The sequence below is a fragment of the Paroedura picta genome, chromosome 7 (genome assembly GCF_049243985.1).
Source record: "Paroedura picta isolate Pp20150507F chromosome 7, Ppicta_v3.0, whole genome shotgun sequence".
NCBI lineage: Eukaryota > Metazoa > Chordata > Lepidosauria > Squamata > Gekkonidae > Paroedura > Paroedura picta.
Window position 1 is genome coordinate 39,642,370 of NC_135375.1, and position 23,987 is coordinate 39,666,356.

Consider the following 23,987-nt stretch of genomic DNA (forward strand, 5'->3'; position numbering starts at 1 on the left):
ATATCACATGCAAGATTCTGGAATCTTCAATATATCACTTGTATTTGATGCATCGTTTTTAAATGGTGAATGTCCCTGTTTTGTTTTTTATTTCTCAGTGATACATTTATACTGACCCAAACTATTAGGCACAGAACTGACTGAGGAATAACTAGCTCACGTAACACATTATTTCTGCTAGAATACATCTAAGCTATAGACAGAGGACTGTAAAAATCTGCTAGAATACAGCTAAATTGTAGTCAGAGGATCGTTTTCCTCCCAAATGACTGAAGCAAACTATGTGTTTACAATTGCTCTTTAAAGCCTAAGTCCTAACTAGTTAATCGAAATACGTATCCAATCCATAAACTATACACGACACCATTTTTATTTAAGCCATCCTGTGTTAAACCAGTTTAGGTGTTACTGAAATTAATTATTTATGACTAAAGAAAAGACTTGTACAATATATATAATTCGAAGGTTAACTCAGTTTATGGTAGCTAAACCACACCAGCTTGGTGAGAGCCAGCTTGATGCAGTGTCTAAGAGCAGCAGCCTCTAATCTGGAGAACTAGGTTTGACTTTGAGTCTTTCTCAGCTTCAGCTTCCTCACAGGGTGTCTGTTGATTGGGGAGGAAGGCAATTGTAAGCTGCTTCAAGATTCCTTTGGGTAGTAAAAAGTGGGGTACAAAAACAGTTTGCCTACAGGATTTTTTCATGAGTTTGTATTATATTTGGAATATTTATTGTATATTGTGAAGTGTTCAAGAGTTTTTCAAAGGAACACTGCATTTTCATTACAACTGCACCTGGAGATTAAGAAAGGAGATAAACACTCATGTGTCTGCCTCATAAACACTGTTGTGTCTACTTTGGGTCATTTTCTAATTTTTAAAGCATTTTTAAGGAGAGTACAAGTCAGACAAACAAAAGCACATTTAAGTTCAAATTAACACATTCTTAACTCACCAGTGGTATCAGTTATAGTTCAGACTGGTTAACTCTGGCTCAATCATCACTGATAAATGTCCTAGCATCCCACCCCTCTTAAGCATGCATAAGTGCTTGTTTCCAGGTAACATGTTTAGAACTACATGCTAAAGAATATGCATTCCATTGTAGCACTTATTGGAAGCTACAAAAATAATATTCATATTACAATATTGATGTTACTTTGGTGTCTATTCATAAGTAAGTCCCATTGAGTTCAAGTCTCCAAGGTAAATGGTCTTTGAGAAGAATACCTGCTTAAGACTGCACTGTTACTCACAGACATACTTTCATACTATATACCAGAGCTGTATCTAATGAATCAAAAGAACAGTCCTTGACTGAGTGTTCCAGCAAAGTGGAGCTCAACATCTATTTCTGCTACAAGTCAATATTTTCGTACACTGGAGACAGAGGAACTTTTAAGGATACAATTATTGCTGTCTTCTGTTATAGTTCAAAGTAATATCGTTGGTACAAAAAGGAATTTTGAATTTGTCTTACTTGTTCACATTTGTTCCTGGCATGTCCATATTCACTGGGTAAACTTCTTTTTCTTCCCTAATGGGACTGTCTCAAAATGGTTCATAGGTGATTATTATGCCTTAGGTTCAAGTTACACTGCAGTACATATAACTATTATTCTCATAATAATAATATTTTTATAGTCTAGATTTTTGTTTCTTGAGACTACTAATATATAGGACAATCATGAGGTAGGGCATTTTGCTTAAAATTCATTTTAGAGTAAACTATCATTTTAAATATATAAAAGATCTTTCAAAGAATCATAGAGTTGGAAGGGGCCATACAGGCCATCTAGTCCAACCCCCTGCTCTATGCAGGATCAGCCCTAAGCATCCTAAAGCATCCAAGAAAAGTGTATATCCAACCTTTGCTTGAAGACTGCCAGTGAGGGGGAGCTCACCACCTCCCTAGGCAGCCTACTCTACTGCTGAACTACTCTGACTGTGAAATTTTTTTCCTGATATCTAGCCAAATTTGTTGTACTTGTAGTTTAAACCCATTACTGCGTGTCCCCTCCTCTGCAGCCAATGGAAACAGCATCCTGCCCTCCTCCAAGTGACAACCTTTCAAATACTTAAAGAGGGCTATCATGTCCCCTCTCAACCTCCTTTTCTCTAGGCTGAACATTCCCAAGTCCCTCAACCTATCTTCATAGAGCTTGGTCCCTTGGCCCCAGATCATCTTCGTCACTCTCCTCTCCATCTTTCAATTTTATCTACGTCCTTCTTGAAGTGAGGCCTCCAGAACTGCACACAGTACTCCAGGTGTGGTCTGACCAGTGCCGTATACAATGGGACTATGACATCTTGTGATTTTGATGTGATGCCCTTTCATAAAAGGGCATTCATAAAAAGTCAAATATAGGACATCAGATTTCACTGCAAGTAGGTCTCACTAAAAGATACAATAGGAGGGGTCCAGCAGACCTTTAAACTCAAAGAGGCCACGGCATCCTCTTATTTCCCTACATGTTGCACTGTTCTTTAAATAGGTATGTTGGTCAATGTAGAATGTTCTCCCTTTCATCTATACCAACCTTTCTCAACCTTTTGACCATTGAGAAACCCCTGAAACATTATTCAGGCTTCAAGAAACCCCAAGAAAGTGGCTCGATCGTGCAGAATATGGTTGGGAAGCGTAGCTGTGTACATGCCCATCCAAGGCCCTTACCCTTCCCACCCCCTCCAGGCCCATCATTGGCCACTTTGGTCATATCACCCAGTAAATGTTTAACAAATTTTAAAAAAATATAGAAAAAGTTAATTAATTCCCACTCATTTAGGAAGCCCTTCCAGGGCCATCAAAATACCGTAGGGTTTCACAAAACCCTGGTTGAGAAAGCCTGATTTATGCATTAACACATAATGGATTTTTACAGGTATGTTTTCAATACAGTAGTGCTGATCTTGTTGATATATCTAAAATGATCTAAATGAAAAATTCTTGGACTGTAATCCGTAGCTATTCAGATTAGTGGAATATTTCCCTCTGAATTCAGGGTAATACAAATGGCATTCCTACCATCCGGAATGAAAGAACCTTAAGTGAAAGCTGGTCACCCAGTGATCAATGGGATTTATTTCTCACTAAATATGGTTAAGGTAGCAGTCAATGAAATCACAGCTTTGGCTCTTTAGCAACATCCATGACCTGCCTTCAGTTTGTGTAGCTCTCAATAATCAAACAGATAAAGACTTACACTTTCTGACTGTAGGGTGAAGAGAAGACCTAAGTACTTAAATACTTGGTTTCACACATATGACTTACCTTCTCCCACCCACCCCCCGAATACCTGTATGCATATTTCGACACACACACCTTTGCATGGTACACTTTCAGACTCACTCAGTAATTTATCCATACACACTTAAAACAGATACAATTAAAAGCTACAGTCTCTTCTCTAAGCACAAGTCATCATGAACATATCTAATGTTACATAGAACTAGATATAAAGAGTGCCACAAGATGGATAGAGGGAAAGAGGTTCCTGTATATTGGATACACATCTTTGTACTTTTGTGTGTACCCTGCAACAGTAGCCACATTACATGCACACCTGTTACAGCACTGTTTCCACATCACTTCCTTAAGATGATATACTGCAAAGAAAAGCATCTTAATGTTTCCAGGCCAACTAGTCAGTATGACAGTTCATAGGCAACATTGCCTAGTACAACTAGACTCCCACAGATAGCTGCTACTTGTCATCTCCAGAAAGTCTATTTTTATACACGGAGTTCATATTAACAACAACATACACTAGAAACACATCTGTCTTTCCATCATACTGATACTAACAGACTCTGTTGAAGTAAGGGCCTTGAAAATAGTGCCATTTCAGCATTACAAATCTTAGTGCATAACTGAGGAAGGGGCTCCACTGAACAGTATATTAATCTATTCCCTCTGGAATAAAAAATTTCCTCTAATCTCCGGCATTCAGTTTTAGGCATTTAACACAGAGCATCACTGTCCATAAAGTACAAAGTTCAGGTGGGTAGCTGTGTTGGTCAGAAGCAGCAAAACATTTCCTCAGACACAACTTAAAGGTGCCCCTGGACTCAAACTTTGTTCTATAACAGTACAAGGTATACCTTGACTAATTTAGCCTGAGTATCATTTATAGGAATCGGAGACTCCTTTAAGTCCCAGCCAGCTCTGATGAAATTAGAAGCAAGTTTGCTTGGCTTTGTTACGATCCCTTGAGTGGCTTTCATAAATCAGGGCCTTTCCTCCTTTCCTCTTGCGTCTATTGGCATGGGACAAATCACCCTCCATGCCATACCAAAGTAGGTGGATTTAACTTCCTGTTGAAGGTGGTATCATTAGTTGCGCACAGCGTGGTTTCTCTCTAATCCTCTCTGGAACTTACAACAAGTTTAAATGTCCATGCATGATGTTATTAACTGGCTTTAGCAAGTACTTAAGACACAGATGTTTTAAAGCAGTCTCTGGACAAGTGATACTGTACCTAGCAACAAGGGTGTAGCTGGCCACCTGCAGTTTGACTGAAGTGGGGGAAGGGAGAGAGTGTTCCTCCTTCCTTGGGTGGAACCAATTTTAAATAGTATATTTGAGAGGCGGAGTAAAGTAGCATTCCTGGTGACTAGAACTTCACATTTTAAAAGATCTATATTCTCTGAGTGTTGTTAATTATGAATGAATCTTGAAGGGTAACTTGCATCCTCTCTCTGTCACTCCCTCCCCCCCTGTCAATTTTGTCCCACCCTTCTACCAGGAGCTCAGTCAACCTGCTCTTTCCTCATTTTACCCTCTCAACAGTGCTAAAGGAAGGTTAGAGTGAAAGAAAGTTAATGGCTATAGGTCATCCATGAAGCTTCAAGGTAGATTAAGGATCTGAATGAGTTTCCAGCTCCTATTCCACCAAAGATAATTATAGCACACTCTAAAATCAGAATACCTTTCTCCATTCCCTTGTCAGTGAGACATTTTATTTTTTTTTTCTAGTCATGATATGGGGCAGGAAAGGAGGGCTGAGGGAAGCCCCGAATACACAACAGATATATAAGTAGTATTTCTGATAGATTCCGCTTCTTTAAAACTGTATAACAACTCTCAAAGCTAGCCACAGTTTTTTTGTTTATTGTGTGTTGACATGCTGTTTGTGGGCTTTCAGGAGGCTACTAAGGATATTCCCTTAAGAAAGCTAGTCTGCCTTATAGCACCAAAGAGAAGATGTCACACTATGGCTAGTGAATGAAAGAAATGTCAGTGGAAAAGTCCTGTTTCTCCCCTTCATCTACTGGAAGCAATTTTTACAGAAACCAAGTAACCAAAACAAAACAAAAGACTGCAAGTAATCCTACAGGATTCTCTGATGGATGAGATTACAGCTTTTGTAAGATTGAGAGCAGACTGGGATTTAAACAAAAATAAAAATGAATAACTCCAACAATAATAATCACGAGTAAATAAAGAGATAAAAGACTAATTTACTCAAAGCATAGCGAAGAAGTATGGTGAAAAATAAGCCCAGCAACCTGAGGGCTCAGGGTATGGGGGGGTGGAATTTTGACATGACTAACCTGACAAGGTAGAGGGCAAGGAAGATGCTGCATTGCCCTAGCATAGGCAGAGCCTGCACCAAAGAGCGTGTGCAAATCTAGGCGATCAGCCATCCCGTCTCCCGGGAAACACCAATCACTGCTCACGCCTGAGAGGCAATGGGACTTGCTCAGACTGTGGTGCTTGTCACACTGCAGCTTGGTACTGCCCAGCGGCCCTCTCACTGCCGTTGCTAAGTCAGTCTGTCCTGCCTGTAACCTACAAGTCCATGTCAAATGCAGTTTCTCCTAAACCTGCCGTATTTGTTTCAGTCACATACCCATGGAATCAAATAGTGAACCATGACATTGTAACTTTTTGTTTTACTGTTTTATCCTTGTACTGTTTTCTGAATATTGCCTCAAATAATTCCTCATATCTTTCAGACCTGCAAACTCTCTGTGTTAAACACCATGCTGCAGGAACTCAGACACAGCTACCTGGGACTATCCTCTTCCCTGTTCTAAATGGTCTTCAGCATCATTCATAAAGCAGCTGCACTAAGATCACATTGCACTGCACTAGCGAACAAGCAGCATGGAGTCAGGCTCAACAGCAACAAGGCTCTGTTCTTACCTAAAGCCTTTGCTCCTTTGGGCTTTGCAGAAAAACAGCACGCTCTGGAGAAGGGGGAGTGCAAACCCACTAGTCTACAAAGGCTTTGCTGTGATCGGCCTTTCCTATCATTTATGGATCTCTTCATGGAACCTGAAACTAGTCAGCTCCTGAACTCTCTAAGAGCTTGGTTGAAGAAGGGCTCCCTGACTTAGATTACTAAGCAAAAAACAGATTTACAGTCTGAACCACCCAGATCAATTGATCTGGGATATAGCATATAATTCCACTAAAGTGAATGGGGATGAATAAAACTAGTCCATACACCCCAATTTAGTTGTAAATCCTAGAGCTGTTAAAGTCTTGACCCTGTTTCTATTCAAGTTAATGTCAAAGTGCCACCAGTAGGAATATCTGAGCCTTGCATTAAACTTCAGTCCTGAAAAAATCCATTGAGGAAATTTGTTGGTGAAAACTAAAGCCTGACATGAATAATGAAATATACTAAAATGTCATCATTTCATGTTAATGCTATTGCTGTTGCTGTCACTACTACTTCCTCAGCTGCTGCTGCTACTACTACTGCTAATAATAATTATTATAAAGATTTATACATATGGCAGTAATAAGAAAAAAAAACATTCCACATCAGTTCAAAGAATCTATAAAAGCGGTTTACACATTTTGCAAAAGTGTGAATTAACTTTTTCTTCTTACAGTTACTCTATTATCCTCTCCACAACCTTCATCTTGGTCCATCCTAATTAAATGAAAATAAATCTTCATACTAGACAAGAAAGCCAAGTATAGTCACCATTGTGTTGACAGAAGAACAATGATTAAGCAGCAGAAATCAAAACAATGAATAAAATGGTTGTTTAGCAAAGGCCAAAATGCAGATCTGCCAATATCATTTTAATCAAGGTAGATGCCCCTTGCAACATAATCCTGATGACACCCTGGTACTATAATAATCTAAATACAAGTAAATTTCCATGCCTACAACAGAAAGTACTTTGGAGTAAATTCTTGGAAACTGAAACCATGGCTTTAGTCCTCTTTTCTTGGAATAAGTCTTGTTGTATAAAATGGCACCAACGTCTAGGTAGATCAGTTTAGGACTGCTCCTTAAGTGCCATTTCATTTATTGAGTTTATACTGAGTCCCAGCAGCTCCCAGCCAAGCATTGGGTTTGTTTAAAGGTTTAGCTGTTCTTGTCTTTTTATTATGAAGGAAATTTAATTTTGTGCCCATAGCTGAAGTAATATAGGTCACTGAGTTAATTGAAAATTGTGATCAGTGTAACTCTTTCAATTTCAATAGAAGAATGATATCACAACATTATTTTCATAATCATTACCCAAGAAATCACCATCTATTCCTTAAGTAAGCACAATATTTTTAATGTTAGCTTTTTAAAATTGTGACTTTCTCCTCACAAGCAAATATAGCATAACAATATTCTGCCTATCATATTCTACTGCTCGATTTGCTGCTTGGGCCTATTTAAGCCATGTAGGCCTTTGCAAATTGATTCATTATAAATGATTATTGAGGTACCATTATTCTGAATGGGCAAGCCCTAATGTTCTACAGTTGCACCTGAATAAGACTCTCTCCCCTATGTTGTTCGTAAAACTCGGACTAATTAATATTCAAAGAAAAGTAGTAAACTCAGGAAACTGAAGAAATAACCACAGCAAATTTTTCAAGATATTGTCAGTGAGTTACAAGTCAATTCAATCTTCCTTCTTCATCCTCTTCTTTTTAGAATAAACACTATTTATGCTTTTTTTATTTTCTGGATTACTTGAGAAGCTGATATGCAACTTGAACTTTTGGAGGAAGGATTACACTAGCTCTATGCCAGCAACTCAAACTTTCAAAAAAAAAAAAAGGGGGGGGGGATTGCTTCTCTGGAACAACTTTTAAATTAACACTATTTTTGTTGCTTTTTTGTTATGTTGTGCATTGTACCTTCTAGCAATGATATTAGTTCTAGTGTGGGAAAATATTATAATTGAGATCTGGTAAGTTATTTGCAGACTTCAAGTTTTTCTTTACACTGTGCTGACATTTAGCATAGCCCCAGTGAGGAAAACAATACTGCCATTCATAGCTCTAGACGTAGGTTTCAATCGACTTAAGCGGGCACAATGAAACTTGGTCATTCACTGGTTACCCATATTGTGTTCTCAAATTTTCTCTCAGCAAAAGTATAATGACTCAGTATTGTATGGCCACATAGACAAGAGCCCAGAACAAGAGACACTAGTTTTGTCTGACGGTGTGAGAAAGTCGTGAAGGGATCTTTTCTTCCAGATGGTGTTAAATTCAGCTGCCTTTTTAACATTGGCCTTGCAGAGAACTCTGCTGCTCCCTTTTCAAAAAGAATGGGACCGAGTTCCCACTAGTTAACATGCATACTCACGCAATCTTGCAACTTCACTCCAACTGTTTTACAATGCAGTGGCATGCTAAATAAATTTGATCTGGCCTCTTCCAATTTTCAAGCTGGCCTTCAAAGGACCACTCAAATATATTTATACTTCTGTGGACTGTATGTTTCCAGGCTATTTCAAGCTCCAAAGAAAGATCCACCTTACTGCCACAAAGTAATCTTGACTGAAACATCTTAAAATACAAGCTTACTGAACTTTCCTCACAGTTGTCAGGAGTTGAAATATGTCAGATTAAAAAATTAAAAATTAACCTAATTTGAATTAAACGAGTGGAAAAGAAATAAAAAAATAATAATAAAAAGTTAAAATGTATTTTATTGATGGATACTCATGTAACATTAGCAAGGTACAAAACAATTCTGAAGTGATAATCGCTGACATAGAATTATAATATTGTAATGAGGGGAAATCCCTCACATGCTTTCCTTAACAAATGTACAGACCAAGATGTAAAATAAAACTTTTTTGTAAGTAAAAGTAATTTGCTGAGGAAGAGTACCTTCACTGCTTTGAGTCTATTTCCCTAAACAAAATATTTCCTCAGAAAACTTTGCCTTAATTGAACCTCTCTAAGAAAAAAAACATACACACTTTGTAATGTAAATGTTAATTGTACTAGACAATGCCTCTACATAAACAGCACCCCTGGACATGAAGCAAAGAAAAGGCAGAAAGGCACTTAACAATGAAAGGTTGGTCGCACAAACAGAACTTCCAAAGTAAATAAACAAGGGGACTGCTCATCGGTCATTATAGTAGTAAATTCTGGCACGTGCACCACAGCCAAAATGGGCCCTTTTATAAACAGAGTCTCTCCAGACTCAGAGCAAACTCACTAGCTATGCTCTTTAAAACTATGCTGCAAAACCAGATTTGGCTGCAGTCTAGCAGGGCTTACTGTATGGTGCATCCTCTGTTTCAGGGGATAGTGAGAAAAATGCAAAGTATATATAAACCCTGGTGGCCAGCTTGAGTATATATAAACCCTGGTGGCCAGCTTGAGTATATATAAACCCTGGTGGCCAGCCACTTTAGTACCTACAATAGGTATGTCCTATGAAAAGCATGAGCATATTTTTACATTACTTTAACATACAGGGAGGGATAAACTGATATTCAACAATCCTGTGTTCACCTGCTTTGAAGTAATGTCTTACTCATGAGTAATACATAGGATCAAGCTCTTTGTCTAAAATCAGGACAACACTGATGGAAAGGAAATCCCACTGTCTCATCTTTCAAAAGCATAAGAAGTGTAAAAAAACCAAGAACGTCTCAACTGTTCTGTAAAAGTACACTACAATATTATAATGGCAGGTTCTATCTAAATATGTAGGGCTGAGTGTGTGCCTCTGTGTTTTATTTGTTAGGCCCCAAACTGGGTTTTGTTGTGAACAAATATCTGCTCCTTGCATCCTAATCACTCTTCTCTCTCTGGAGCCTGCTGTATACAATTTCCACCCAAATGGAAACCTACACTTGATTATGAGTAGCTGAAATGGTGGTTTATGGAATTAACAGAAACAGACAGTCTGCAGCTACTGAACAGTTGGGGTCCCCACTTGGGAGCCTGCAGATGGCTGTGGGTGGGAAATGCCTCCACTTTCTTAAGGGATGGAGATGAGTCTGGTGTGGTGCACTTGATTTTTTTTTTCATACAGCAACCCCCAACAGGGATGTCTGTCATAGGCTGCCGGGCCATAGCATTGCTACTTGCCCCCGAGCGTGGGAATGGGAGCGTCCAGCCGTTCACATCTCAGGCATTCCGTTTAACGGAATCAATTAGGCAAGACCAGGCCCTCCGATTCCACACCCCCATTCCATTTTTTGTCAGGTCTATATATGTCCTAATTATTTCAGTTTGGGATGCCAGAGCTGTTTCCTGGATAGATCTGATCATCCTTAAACAAGAAGAGAGGAGGCGCACACGTGGGTTTTGGAGTAAATGTCACTTTCATTTCCAATGCTAGCCACAGAGTAAGTCACAGACTACTTTTTAATACTTTGACAGGGGAGGGGGAGACAATCTCATCTCCATCACGTCTTTCTGCTTCAGTAGCTTCCTCAAGGAAACCCTTCGGAACAGAGAAGCATCTGTGCTTGCATTTTCAACAGAGTACTGGTTTCCTTTAAGAAAAAAAAAACAGCCAAAACCTTTCTTGTTTTTCCCCCATTCTATACAGCTCTACCCAGTCCTCAGTAGACACAAATTATTAACCTCACTTTGTTCTTTAGTCCAAATGTTTATTTTGTACCCTTCATCTTTTATCCCTTAAAATAACAACACTCCTTTAAAAAAAAAACCTCTATAGCTTAAACAGACCCACAGGTGGAAGCATAAGCACACTTTTTTAAAAAATTAAATATTTCATATCACATTAGGACAGGGGTGACATCATGTCTCTAAACACATGACAAACATTTCTAAATGTCTATTTTCAAAAAAAAATTAAAATGCATTAACATTTAAGGTACTGGCTCTCCCTCCTCTAAAACAGCAAGAACTTTCACATGCATTTGTTTACCATGAGTAACATATCCTCTGTGCAGCATACAGTTCATCATTCTGTGCCTTGCATCTTGACAACTCTAAATACACACATATTTGGCACTCGTCTGTAAATGAATTTCTTCCATTTTCTCCTTGAGCTGTATAAATGTGTCATTCAATAAGCATTCCTGGCATAGCTGGGTCTTTACTGTCCCTTGCTGGAGCCTCTTGTTTTCTTGTGCAGCATGAAGATCATGAAGGAGTTTTTACTTTCGGTTATCTAGCTTTATGAAGACCAACACACTCATACAGCTAGATAACCAAAGATAACAACTCACTTCCCTCATACCATCTGAGGTTGAGTGTAGAGGGGGAGGAGGGTTTTCTACCCCTCTTGGCTAGAATCCAGATTGTTTCTGCAAACAGATTTTCTTTCCCCAAGAACACAAAGCTGATCCTTAAAATATTCATCCTTTCAATGCATTCGTGACCTGCTTCACTGTGCTTAACTGTGTGTGCTTCTAATACACATCCAAAAAAGAGCTGTTGCCTTCAAAGTTTTATTCCGAACTTTTATTTTTCTCTCTCTCCTTTCAAGCCAGTAATTTCCGGCAGCGATGACCAACTATTCATCTGTTAATATCAGAAAATAAAACCAGCTATTAAGGTGCATCAAGCTGTTAAGAGTGTGAAGCATCCATCCCTCCACAGGCCTCTATTTGCATTGTAAATTGCTTCATTCTCAGGAAAGACTCTTTAGCCTCTATAAAGATGTAAAGCCATCGGCAATTTCCAGCGCAGTGTAAGGAGGAAGAAGAGGGGGGGAAATCCCATTTCAGCAGAAATTGACAAGATGATGATGGTGGCTGGTTGTGGTGGTGCGAGGATCCGGCTCTCCCTCCTGATCCTTTTGGATTATGCATCACAGCGCTTTTAAAAATTCTTATTTTAACCAAATGGTGGCAGCAAATATCTTGCGGGAATGTGCGGGTTTTTTGAGAGGGGGGTGGTAGATCCACGATTTCTCAGGGTTCCCAGAGCTGGGGAGGAGAAGCTGCGGGTCTTGCCGGCTTGCTGCTGTTGCTGCTGCTGCCCCCGGTCTGAAAGAAGGAGAAAAGGGCCATCATTGGAGGGCTTGCAGTGCCAAAATGTGGACCAGCCCGGCAAGGTCAGAGGTCCTGGTCCGCGGGAGACCAAGGTAATGATGATGTCACGAGAAATCGCAAGTACACCCCGGTTATTGATATGCATGAATGATCAGCAATCTGCCCCCTCCGCGCCATCAGCAAGAGCGGCGGCGGCGGCGGCGGCGGCGGAGCGGCGGCAGCAGCACTGGAACCATTCCCCTTCTCCCAACTAGCACAGCATTGCCTTCTCTAGAGCTACCGGGAGAGGGGGCGGGAAAAAAATATCCACCCGCGGCCTTTTTACCTTCCTCGTTGCTAGCGCAGATCGCTCTAATATCCAAAGACTGGGAGGAATCTCTCTCTAAGGACAGATAAAAGCATTTCAGATCGGGGGAGGTGGGGAGCGGGCGTGGGGGGGGGGTGTTGAATAGAGTCTCTGCTTGCCTTTCTCTTCTGGCAGACTCTGCATGTGCCGTGCAGGGGGATGCGTGACTGAGGTACTCTTTGCTATTGCTTAAAGGAGGGCCTGGCTTTCTGGGATTAGGAATCAAAGCTGTTTTATGCAGCTAGCCGAGGTGTAATGACACTGATAATTCGCTCTGCTGTCTTGTTTTGTTTTTTGTTTTTTTAATGGCTTCACTTCTTTTTGCAGCTTCAGCCATCTGCAAGTAGTTGCACCATGGCGCTTGTGCATCGTAGTTTGCTGAATGATTACTGGGGATGCTGCAAGCAGCAGGCTCCAGCCTTGGTCCGTCTTCCTTTCCTCTCTACTCTATACTCCCTCCCCAATTTCTTTCTCTCTCTGCCCTTATTAGAACATTGATACATGTGAGGCACTGTTTCTGATTTTTAGATGTTCCTTAATAAAGTGAGGATGTGTTCTTGGTGGGTGTTATTTTAAACTTCCTACCTATACTGAAACAAAACCATGCTCCTGATGACACTATATTCCTTTCTCAAGGGTTAAAATGTGTTTTTAGGATTTGATTCTCCCATCCCCCAGCCTCAGAGCAAAAGAAGGAAGGGACATTATGCTGTGAATTATTCAGCAATGTATTTTGGGTAGTATTTTTCCCAGTGCAAAGTGCAAACATTAAAGGCCCTCTTGATTATATGTGAAACAATGAATCTTGTGCCAGAGATCTGCAATATTTACTGTTCAAATTAATAAATGCACTTCAAGGGCTGCTCCATGATGCAGCTTATAAAAGATGCATATTTAAAAATTCAGCAGACTTACATGATCTACTTTCCTAAGGAATCATGAGTCCATGAAGTTGCCACACTTTTTAAGGGCAAAGTAAAACAAAATATACTGTACTGTTCCATGAGATAATATTTCATAACAAATTTAAATAGACACATTTCATACATTTTCCTAAATGTGCACAGGCAAGCATTTTCTCCCCTTCTAGCATGAAAAGGCTGCTTTGCTATACACACCTAGTTACATATTACAACCACTCGTCATATGAATGTGTTTACATAGTAATTATGTGTCTGCTTGCTCATACATATATACTGAAGTTCACGCACTACTGCAGATTAGATCCACGGAAGTCTGAAATTTACAAATCTATGGAGGCCATATAGTAATGTAAGTTCTAATGTTAATTGTTGTGTGTGTGCGTGTGTGTGCATGTATGTGCGTGCGTGTGTGTGTGTGTGTGTGTGTGTGTGTGTGAGAGAGAGAGAGAGAGAGAGAGAGAGAGAGAGAGTATGATGAGAAAGCAAACTGCAGTAATCACAAAGTTCCAAACTAAATTACTAAAAAGCTATCCAACCAGTTGGCAATGAATATTACTACTGGTACACTAAACAGTACATTTACACCTGACAAGCTAAATAAACTGTAGTTGCTTCACTAATGCCATCTATTGTTACCAATAAACAATGAAATGCCATCTTCTGAGAGAAACCTGGTAAAAGTAACTCATGTCATGTTACATAAGACCACATGAAATGGTCATGTCTGTCTTTTTTCCCCTCCAAACCCAGCACAAATAGGTAAGAATTCCTATCTGTTCATGCAGTTGCTATGCTACTTCTTTACCATCTACTGTTGTACAGGTATTACAGGGGGCTTGAGTGAGCAAACAGCTATATCTCTAAAGACATATAATCAGTCTGATAGTCTGTAGAAGTCTAATGAGCTTCTCTGTATTGGCAGATACACAGAAAAAAGCAACCCCTCCCCAGCTTTCCAATAGCTAGAGGCAGCAGGGCAGGTGATCAGGCATGTATTACACAGAGGAGACTTGTGAACTGATGCATTAAAATCAAAGACATGAACATCCAGATAACATGTGGCTTATATGCACAAACACATGTTGTGTTTACATGTAATTAAATTTGCACATTTGCCACGCATGCCTGTATATACATGTTTGAGTGTATTTAATAACAGTTTAAAAGGACAAACCTGGATTTGGCTTTTCATGTGTATGTTTTAAGGTTCTTTCTTCATTTATGGAACTCAATAGACTTTTTATACAGATTTCACTTCATCAGTTCTAAATATAGTGAAAGCCTTATTTCTTTTCAGACTCTTTTGTAAGCCTGTGAAATTTTTAGCACAGTGGATCAAGAAGTGGTTCATACACCTGTCCCATTTGGAAGATAAATAACTTATGGAAGCCCCACAAGGTGAAAATATACAACTTATAAGACCACACTGTTCATTAGCCACAAAAAATGATGCTATTTCCTGTTTTAATGCCTGGTCATTGGCCCTGCAACCCTCAACATATTTATATAGAAGTCAGTAACTGATCCATTGAATTAAATGGGATTTCCAAGTATGTGTGTTCTAGACTGAAGTACAAATCTTAGGCTGTCTTCTCTGAATGTTGACAGCATCTAACCAGGAATTGCTTTCTTTGTGCATGCTTTATATTTTTTAAAAAGCCTTGAAACATTAAGTTAGTTAAAGGAAAACATTGCCTCTGGAACAGCTAATCCAAACAACTGGCCACACTGCCAGCTCTTGATTATAACTACTTCTGGTACACCTAGCTCTATATTTTAAATAAAATTACTTTTACAGAGAATGCTGGAATCTCCATTTAGAAGATTCACTGAAGCATACTCAGCCCTAACCACCACTAGCCCTACCTGATCATCTTTCAAATAAACTCCCACTAATGGTCTGTGGATCTGAATGTAGTCACCAGGCTTGTTTTTAATCTCTTATAGGTCTCCAGATGGTTATGATGGAAATGCAAAACATCTACAAGGGTTCCTTTGGAACATGCAAGCCCTGCTTAACAGAGAGTTGATGATATATGTTCTGGTTCTCCTCAGAATCAAGAATCTATATGCAGGCAAATCCCCATGGCCTTCTTTACAGGGATGTAGGAAGTCTACTTAAACTCCCAGGAAACCATAGTAATGGACAGGGAACTGAAATATCCACACCCCATCCAGCTCACCAACATTGGGTGTAATACACAAATATAGATCACAATCCACTCCCAGAACCAGACGGTTCCTATGTTAAGCCATTCAATTCCATGTATTTATATACTTCAATAGTCATTGTGTCTAGTTTGCTTTTTAAATAAAACTGTTATATCTTTCTTTGACTACAGTTTGCATTTTTTCTATAAGCAGCTGCAGATTCATATGTGTGCAGCATTTTCACACATAATATCCAAGGAGAAAGCAATTGTTGTGATCATAGCAAATAAAGGGCAAATATATGGCTTTTCTTTTTAATTATGTCTATGAATTTTTGCATCACTACTAGGGTCTTTAAAAATTTTTTAAAAATTACCTTTGAAATGTGTGTTTCCATCCATACAATGAATGTAGCTTATCTGGCTCTGAAAAATAGACAGAAGAAGAAAAATGACCACATTTCTAACATTTACATTTCTTTCATTAATAAAAAAAATATCAGTGGTCTTAAAAGTCAACCTGTTCAATAAAATCAACTCACTGAAACCTATGGTAAAATCCATTGGGACATTTTCCTACACAAGCCTCGTGGAAATGGAGCAATTCAAGAACCCTGAGCAGATCCTCTAGAGTCATTCTCATAAAACTTGTGCAGGAGAACTTCCATCAGTGTGCACTTCCAAATGCATACCAAAATAGACTATTATATTTACAATAATCCAATGAGCTGTATATCAAGAAAGGAGAGTGGTGTGTTTATTTTGGTGTCTAAAGAGTTAAGGTGTTTTTTCCCCCCATTAGGCATACAAATAGAATTATCTGTAGTACACTGGATATAACAAAGCCCAGAGTGTGATGGAGGGAGACTGAATTCTATAACTTAGAATATTATATGAAAAAAGCTTCATATGTGGGGTGGGAGGCTGGGAAGAGAGAGGCGTCTCTATTTACATGCTCTAGGCTGCCAGTTCCTTAACAAAGGTTGGAAGCTCCACCTAGCCTCCAGTTTCAAAATATGCAAACAGCTTTCAACCAGAGGTTTCAGTTCCTGTGAGTTCATATCACTGCTGTCTTTATTTAACTGATTGGCTTTCAACCTTACAGATTTACTACAAGAGGACTAGTGTGTAAGTGTGTATGCTGGTACATAAAATGCAGTTTGCTCATCTTCTCTGCATCATAGGGTTGATGATATTAAGTTAGCAAGAAAATGGACGGTTAATAATGCAACTCTCAAACAAATCCCCCCCCAAAAAAACCTGAGCATCATTGCATGATTCCCTTGAATACCTTGATTCATCCTCCTCCTCACTTTTGGAAGATGAACCCTATTGCTTAATAAAATCAGAGTCCAGTAGCACCTTTAAGACCTTTAAGGTGCTACTGGACTCTGATTTTATTGTGCTACTTCAGACCAACACGACTACCCATTTGAACCTATTGCTTAAGGCATTGCTCTTGAGTTTGTGTCTTGCCAGAGTTCTAGGTACAGGTACCATTATAATGAGGAATATTTCAAGATGGGAGGAGACAGCATAGAAGGAAATTACACAGGCTGGCTTGGGTCAGCCTCAAAGGCAGCCTGTTCAGCAGCCTTCAGAATTACCCAGAGCCCTAAAACACTGATTCAACCAAGAAAGGTAGTCTGGGCCAATTTAGGATGCAAAGGGGAGATGAGTGGAGGTAAATGCCACTACTAAACTGCACTGATGAGAACCGACCTCAACCCAGGCAGTGAACTCGGCTTTGTAGATCGAACTAGGAGAAACCCTTCCCAGCTCCACTTGATAGGCCCTCTCTGGCACTCCCTAATCAGCAACCTCAGTGTCTAATCCAGAAATAATGAACTCAGTAAGAGGACTGTGCCACTGGGCGGCAGACCGCTGTAAATTCTTCTAAACGCTAAGATTGCAGACAATATCAAGGAAAAAAGACCGAGCAACATCTACCTAATTCTGAGACAGTTCATCTAGGCATAACATGTTTGCTTCTTTTTTAAAAGTGTTGTCTCTGACTCTCAGTTTATATTGTTGAGACACACATCTAAGCCTCTGTTAGGAATCCACATTGGCTTTCAGAAGTAATTATTGAAAGGATTGCTTTCAAAAAGAGTTAATATTCACTATTGCATCTTATTCATAATCTCAGGATTATGAATAAGATGCAATAGTGAATATTAACTCTTTTTGACATTTTTTTAAAATAATCAGTATATATTGAATTCTATGCTCATAAAAAGAGATGAAACTATTGGCTCCAGACTCAGTTATGACAATTCAGCATCCTTCCCTTTTGAAATTTAACACACGTGCATTTTGAGCTACTTTTGCTGAATATTTGAAAGCTGGTCACAAGCTTTCCTTCCCAGCCCTTCACTGTCATTGCTGCGACCCACTTGGATATCAATCCATGCTCTAATTAATAGCCCCAAGTAAGTGCTTGTAGGGCCAACAGGTTTCACATCACACGTCCAAAATAATCAGTCAGCCCTCATAAGCTCTCTGGTTAACTCATGAAGTCCCCAAGCCCTGATAATCAAATGTCCCTCCAGACTCCAGTTGAAGTGAAGAGAGTCCTAACAATGCTACCTGTTCAGCAAAACAACTACCTAGCCCTTAACCAGACATAGTCACAGATAGAGTTCATCTTCACAGATGCATTTCTGATGAATCAGAAGTACATCCATAGCATGAAGAGCTCAACAGAGCACAAGCTTTCTCCCACCCCCCCCCCCAGGTTGTAAGAATAGGGTTCTTGAAAGGATATACTTACTTTTCCCCTTCTTCTTCTTGTCAAAGACAGAGAGGAAGGAGGGGGGAGAGAATGGGAGAAAAACGAAGAGAAAGGGGATATGGTCCCAGATCTAGTTGCCTGTGGTGGAATCTTCGGCAGAAAAGATTCCGTAGCCAGAACCTTCTTTTAAAGCTCCCCAAAAACAATTTCAGAGTTTTCCAAGATTCGGATCATCCTTTTACTCATCTCTATTATCACTGGCTTTCAAAAGTTCCATCATACAGCAATTTCACCAGTGATTCTAAAATAGGTCTTCCATCCAGCAAAAGTAAAAAGAGAAGGGGGGGGGGAGAGAAACACTTTTCACACACACACTCATAGGCTTGCACAAAGCCTCAGAGTAGAAAGTGAAGTATTGTATGTGAGGCTCTGCAAGTTTTTTTTTTTTTTTTAGGGGGAGGGGGTTCGCGGAGGTCTAGGCCAGCCCTCTCTGGTAAAAAGGACGTGCTCTGAAATTCAACCAGTTCCCCCAACGCTTTTGTTGCTCACGAACTGAAGCCCTATTGTTCGTCCATTGCCACGGTCTTTTTCGATTCCTGCTCTACGTTATGCGTTGCCAGAGATAATGAATTTGCACCAAACTCTCTCCCAGTCTTCTTCTGACAGACGGAACAAATTAGAAATGTCTAGCCTAAGCGGGAGCAATGGCTACATTTCCCTATGGTGAAAGAGGGGGAAGATCCATTTTGCTTGGACGTCTTTTCTTCTTCTTTTTAAAAAACGCTTTGCATCAAGAACCCATCTCTCTCCCATTTTAAATAATGCTTTCTAGTGTCGTTTACTTGAGCAGAATGGCTAGTTCTGTGTTCCCCCTTTTATGTTTTTAGGCCGTCGTTGTTGTTTTGTGACTTTGCGCTGTTGCTGTTGTCGTCTTCTTGCAAAGCAGTCATTTAATCCGAGTTCTTGCATACTTGAGTGGGTCCCCCACCCCACCCCCTGGACTGAACTCTGCTGAATACTAGGATTGGCTCCTTCCACATATCCCCCCTATTTTTCCTTTTAAAAAATGCTTTTCGCTGTAGCAAATGCCAGAGGTTGCCAGCTTCGACTGCATCCTTGCCGAAGGATTCTAGGGGGGATCCGTCCTACTTATTCATCGAGACTGGAAAAAGAATCAATCGCAGTCCCGCTGGCTGGTAGGAAGAGCAGGCGCTGCGTTTCTCGTCAGAAAGGTCGTGTGGGCAAGTGGCAGCCTAAGCGTGTGCAGCAGACGTCGGGCACGGACAAGACAGAAAGAAGCGCCCGGGCAGCACAGAGGCTATTGGGGTCCCTTGCGCGGGTCTGGGAAGGAAGTGGGCCCGTGAGACTGTCCGCGAGAATAACTCAGTGCCTTTGGAGAAAGTGAATTAAGGTGATCGGTTCCTAAAGCTGTTTGTGTGCAGGCACGTCTTCCCAGCGGGTCTGTGCCTTGGAGACTGTTGTGTGTTGCTTGTAGGTGTGTTCCGAGGTGTCCACAGTTGTATGCTGAAGACTGGGATCTGAGGGGGAGGGGGAAGCGGGAGGGGGAGGAGCTACGTGAAGCAAAATTCAAATGAGTATTTTGTATGGAAATATAGGTCGGGGGAGGGGCGGCGGGTAATCAGAGACACAGGGAAGGAGGGAGGGACTCCGCCTGAAAGCACAGAGCGCTTCAGCAGCAAATTTCCCGCCAAATTTAGCCTAAGGACACACTCGTGTTCTTGTCAGTGGCTGCCATTGCTTCCTCCTTACACACCCAGACCCACCGGCGTTGTGACTGACAGCTCCTGCCCCAGCCAGGGAAAGACAGTTAACGACGAGAGAAGTCGCTACCGAGAAATAAAACCACGGCACAGATGCAGCTATGTGTAACCTGAGTAAAGCTAGCGGAGATGTCTTAGGCTTTCCTTTCCTTTCATGAGAGCAAATAGCCTGAGAAGCCATGGCTGGTTGGTTGAAGGATCAGGAGGATAAGGAAAGAGGTTAGCCTGCGTCTTGGCCTGATTTCCATCTGCACAAGATCGGAGGAAAAGGACGACAAGTCTGTGATCAAATGGTGGTGCCAGGAGAGCCCCACGGGAAAGGTCCCTGGGATTCAACCACGTCCTCCGTTTGCTTCCTAACCAAACCCAGACGGGCTACAAGAACACAACCCATCCTCCACTCACTCACGGAAATTCTGAAGGATTTTCAGCCTAACATGACGATGCATTTCCAAAATGGTAGAAACCCCTGGCTCGCTCCCTCCCCCCCTCCCCCCTCCTACTTTTCCTTGTAATACAGGACAGTGCGATTAAGTATAGAAATCCGGGTTTATCCTTGAATTCGGTCTCTGGCACCTCACCAAGGCAAAGCCACCAGAAGGTATTTCCAAGGATGACGACCAAATCTCAGCCACAGAAGCCATAGCAAGTCGAGGTGCATATCTTACAAGTTGCAGGCGATAGAGCGACATCGCCATAGCATCTCTGCTTTGTGTTCTTCCTTCCAGCAGACTCTGTCCCTGGACTCCTCCTGTCCATTTCCCCCCCTTTGTTCAATAGTGCTATCGGCAGTCCCTTCGCAACCACTCAAGGAGAGGCGGCCCCGTACATGCGCCACACTGCGAGTACATACATGGCCAACATTTGTCTTTGGCGTCCCTCATCGCTTCTGGGGAGAGGAGGAAATGCCGCTGAGTCCCAGTTTTTGCAACACACGCTTCGTGGGCGGCTGTGGGAGGAGAGAAGGTAGTGGGCGACCGAGGCTGAGGTGTCTCGGGACCTTTCCCCCCAGTCGCATTGGTTTTGTGGTTGCCAAGCGAGGGAGTACATGGGAGGGCGGGGGTGAGACTAGGAGAATGCTTTATTGGAAGGAGAAGCTGGTGGTGAAGCGCCCGCTGTGCTGGTGGAGGCCAGCGGTATGGGGCCGGTGGAGGGTTTCCACTCGGCCGGCGGGCGGCATTCTCCTCTGCCACAACGTCCCTCTGCAGCTCCGTCTAGCCTCTCTCCTCCCGAGCGTCTCCGTCGCCTCTGTTTGCACCAGCGATAGCTGCAGCCGACGACTCTGGCGTCTCTCTCTCTCCCCCTCCCTCCCTCTCCTTTCTCTCTCCCGCTCTCGCACGCTCTCCCTCTCTCTTCTCCGCTTTCCCTGAGCCCAGCTTCACGTTCAAGGTTTAGCAGCGAGGTCACGTCCATTGACGTCAGCTTGAGTCTTACTGTACGTCCGGCTACATTTACATACATCAAGGAAATTAGGGCATTAAAAAAATATGCAAATCCTGCTGCTTGAAGAAGAGACTTGTAGATTCCCGGAGCGATCGCTTCCTTTCATTGAAGATTTTAATTAAGGGAACAAAAAGCGAGAGAAAGGAGGGGAGGGAAGGGGGGCGAGCAAAGCCCACCGAATGAAGCCTTTCCCCTAAAAACAAAACAAAAACAAAACAAAAAAGCAACAAGAGCCCCCAGTGACCAAGATCTGCTAATCACGGGGAAGAGGTTCCTTCCTGCCGATCGGCTTCTGCTGCTGACGAAGGGCGGCCGGCCGGCCTGCAGCGCTGCGCGGAGAAGAAGAGCAGGTTACAGGAGGCTGCTCCAGCCAGACGTCGCTCTCGCTCTCCTCTCTCTCTCTCTCTCTATGCATAATCAACGCTGCGCCATTCTCCTCTTCTTCTCCTCCTCCTCCTGCTGCCGCTCCGGTTGGCTCCAGCGGGTATTATTTTTAATACTGATGCATATGTAAAGGTATATTTGCATTTTTAAAACATTTACTGGAAGTTATAGTCTTTAGATTTCCTTGGTGTAGTCTCTTTATTTTATTTCATTTTTGCAAGAAATCCTCACATTCCTTTTTCATTATTTGTTTGGCAAGGCTCTGTTCTGCTGTGTTCCACTGTAAATGCAGTTTGCTCTCTGTTTCTTCGGTTTCCGTAGGGCTTTCAAAATATGTATGGACATTGTCCTCATACAATTTCAAGGGGTGGGAACCGCTTACCTCTTCTGGAAGGTACATGGTGCAGGGGTTTAGGGGTTTGGGGGGGAGTTAATTGCTCGTTATGTTGTTCAGTAGAGGCTCAAAAGTTTGATTATTAATTTCATATTAACAAAAATAATTAAAACAGAAAGCGGAGCAAAACTGAAATTTTCATAATGGGGGGGTAAAACGCTATAGGTTGCTTGCATTTATTCCTCTTTTGGTTTATGAATCTTTCATTTTAAAATAATTTATTTAAAATTGGTCAGGCTCAAGTAAAGGAAAGCTTTTTCTATGGAAGTCATTTTCAACCATGTTGTATGCCATGTCTTAACTGCGGTACATTATTAATGTATTCCATTTCATTTTAACTTGCCTGGCTCTAAGCCAAGCACCTCTAACTGATCAACAATGCATTTGATATGCTGTTTTAAAGAACTGTCTAATATGTAGATGCTTTATATTTGCTCGAAAGCCAAGGGCCTAGACGGTTATATCTTACGGTTATACGTTTGAGGGACATTATAGTTATAGGGATTATTTTTATAAAGGAATCATTAAATCCTGATTACAAATAAAGCACTTCTAGTCTCCCCCTCCCAGTTTTTATACATAAAAAATAACGCAGGATTGCTAACCAGAGAAATGAGGCAGGCATACTTACTACAGCATATACCTACTTAAAGCCTACTAAGTAGAAGGTAATCTAGTCAAGCCACGATCTACTTACCTGCAGACATGCATAGGGCAAAAGTTAACTATCCTCAAATGCATACGTTGTTTTCTGCTATGCAGTATGTATTTCCCAAGCTGCTCACTTAGGTTCTTTGAGCAGACTTATGGCATGCTCAGCCCTACCTCCTTCGCCAGCTTTACGTGCCCTACACTAAAGAGCTCATATGATATGTCACCCAATAAAAAGTGGTCACGTAAAACATTAACAAGAGAGAGTGAGAATGAGAGGGAAAGAGAGAACTAGACGCCCTTCCTCCATTAGATTACTTATAGCCTTACTATATATAGCAATAATGCATTTTGAAAAGTACATTCGCCACATTAAAAAAAAATAAAAAGAACAAACGGTAGGGACTCCAGCAAGGAGGCAGTGCTGCCTCTGTGCATGGAGCACTGGGGACACCTCGATGCCTGAGACAATCCCAGCCTCCTCGAGTGACTAATTAACCACGTGAAGCATCATAGCTGCCTGCAGCTCTAGTCATGCACAGATCTAAAGAGGGCACCCGGCACACGCAGGAGCATACATACGTGGGAGTAAATGATGTGTCCATTCAGGAGCAGATATGTTATCAGAGGCATCCGCTTGGGCGTTTGCTTTCCTGCCACCGCCACACATGCACGCACATACCTCCGTGTAGGTGTTTTATAAAAGCCCTATCGAGGCGCACGCGAGGTCTGCCTTGGCTAACCACAGCTCTCTCTCATCCCCTTTCCATAGTCTCGAGTTCCGCTTTCTCCGGCTGCCTCTGACCCTGGAGTCGATGGCTCGGTGGGTGCTTGCGCGGGAAGAAAGGTGGGGGATGTCGCCCGCTGCCTCCAGTGCCCGTGCTCTGTCCGAGCCCGGCTGGCTGGCTGGCTGGCTCATCGTGAGCCCACTCCCCCACCCCAACACACAGACACACGCGCGCACACACACCTCCGCCTCCTGCCCTGCTAAAATTA

The 23,987-nt window shown here is 41.6% G+C and overlaps 1 protein-coding gene across 9 annotated transcripts in view; it reads right to left on the minus strand.

Moving 5' to 3' along the window:
• LOC143842419 (uncharacterized) overlaps positions 1-23,987 on the minus strand; it is a 168,155-nt gene that overhangs the window by 129,629 nt on the left and 14,539 nt on the right. For 3 of the 9 annotated variants that reach the window (XR_013233095.1, XR_013233094.1, XM_077347573.1), the window contains exons 2-3: positions 15,982-16,030; positions 8,886-12,179 (exon numbers count right to left, since the gene is read on the minus strand). Coding sequence is in view for 2 of the 9 variants with exons in the window: in XM_077347573.1 (XP_077203688.1) it covers positions 12,028-12,179; positions 15,982-16,030 (201 nt within the window). In the remaining 7 variants the exon portion in view is untranslated. Of the gene's footprint in view, positions 1-8,885; positions 12,180-15,981; positions 16,031-18,377; positions 19,868-23,573; positions 23,983-23,987 lie in introns of those variants that run through there. The other 6 variants (XR_013233098.1, XR_013233099.1, XM_077347575.1 and 3 more) reach the window with 4 other exon arrangements.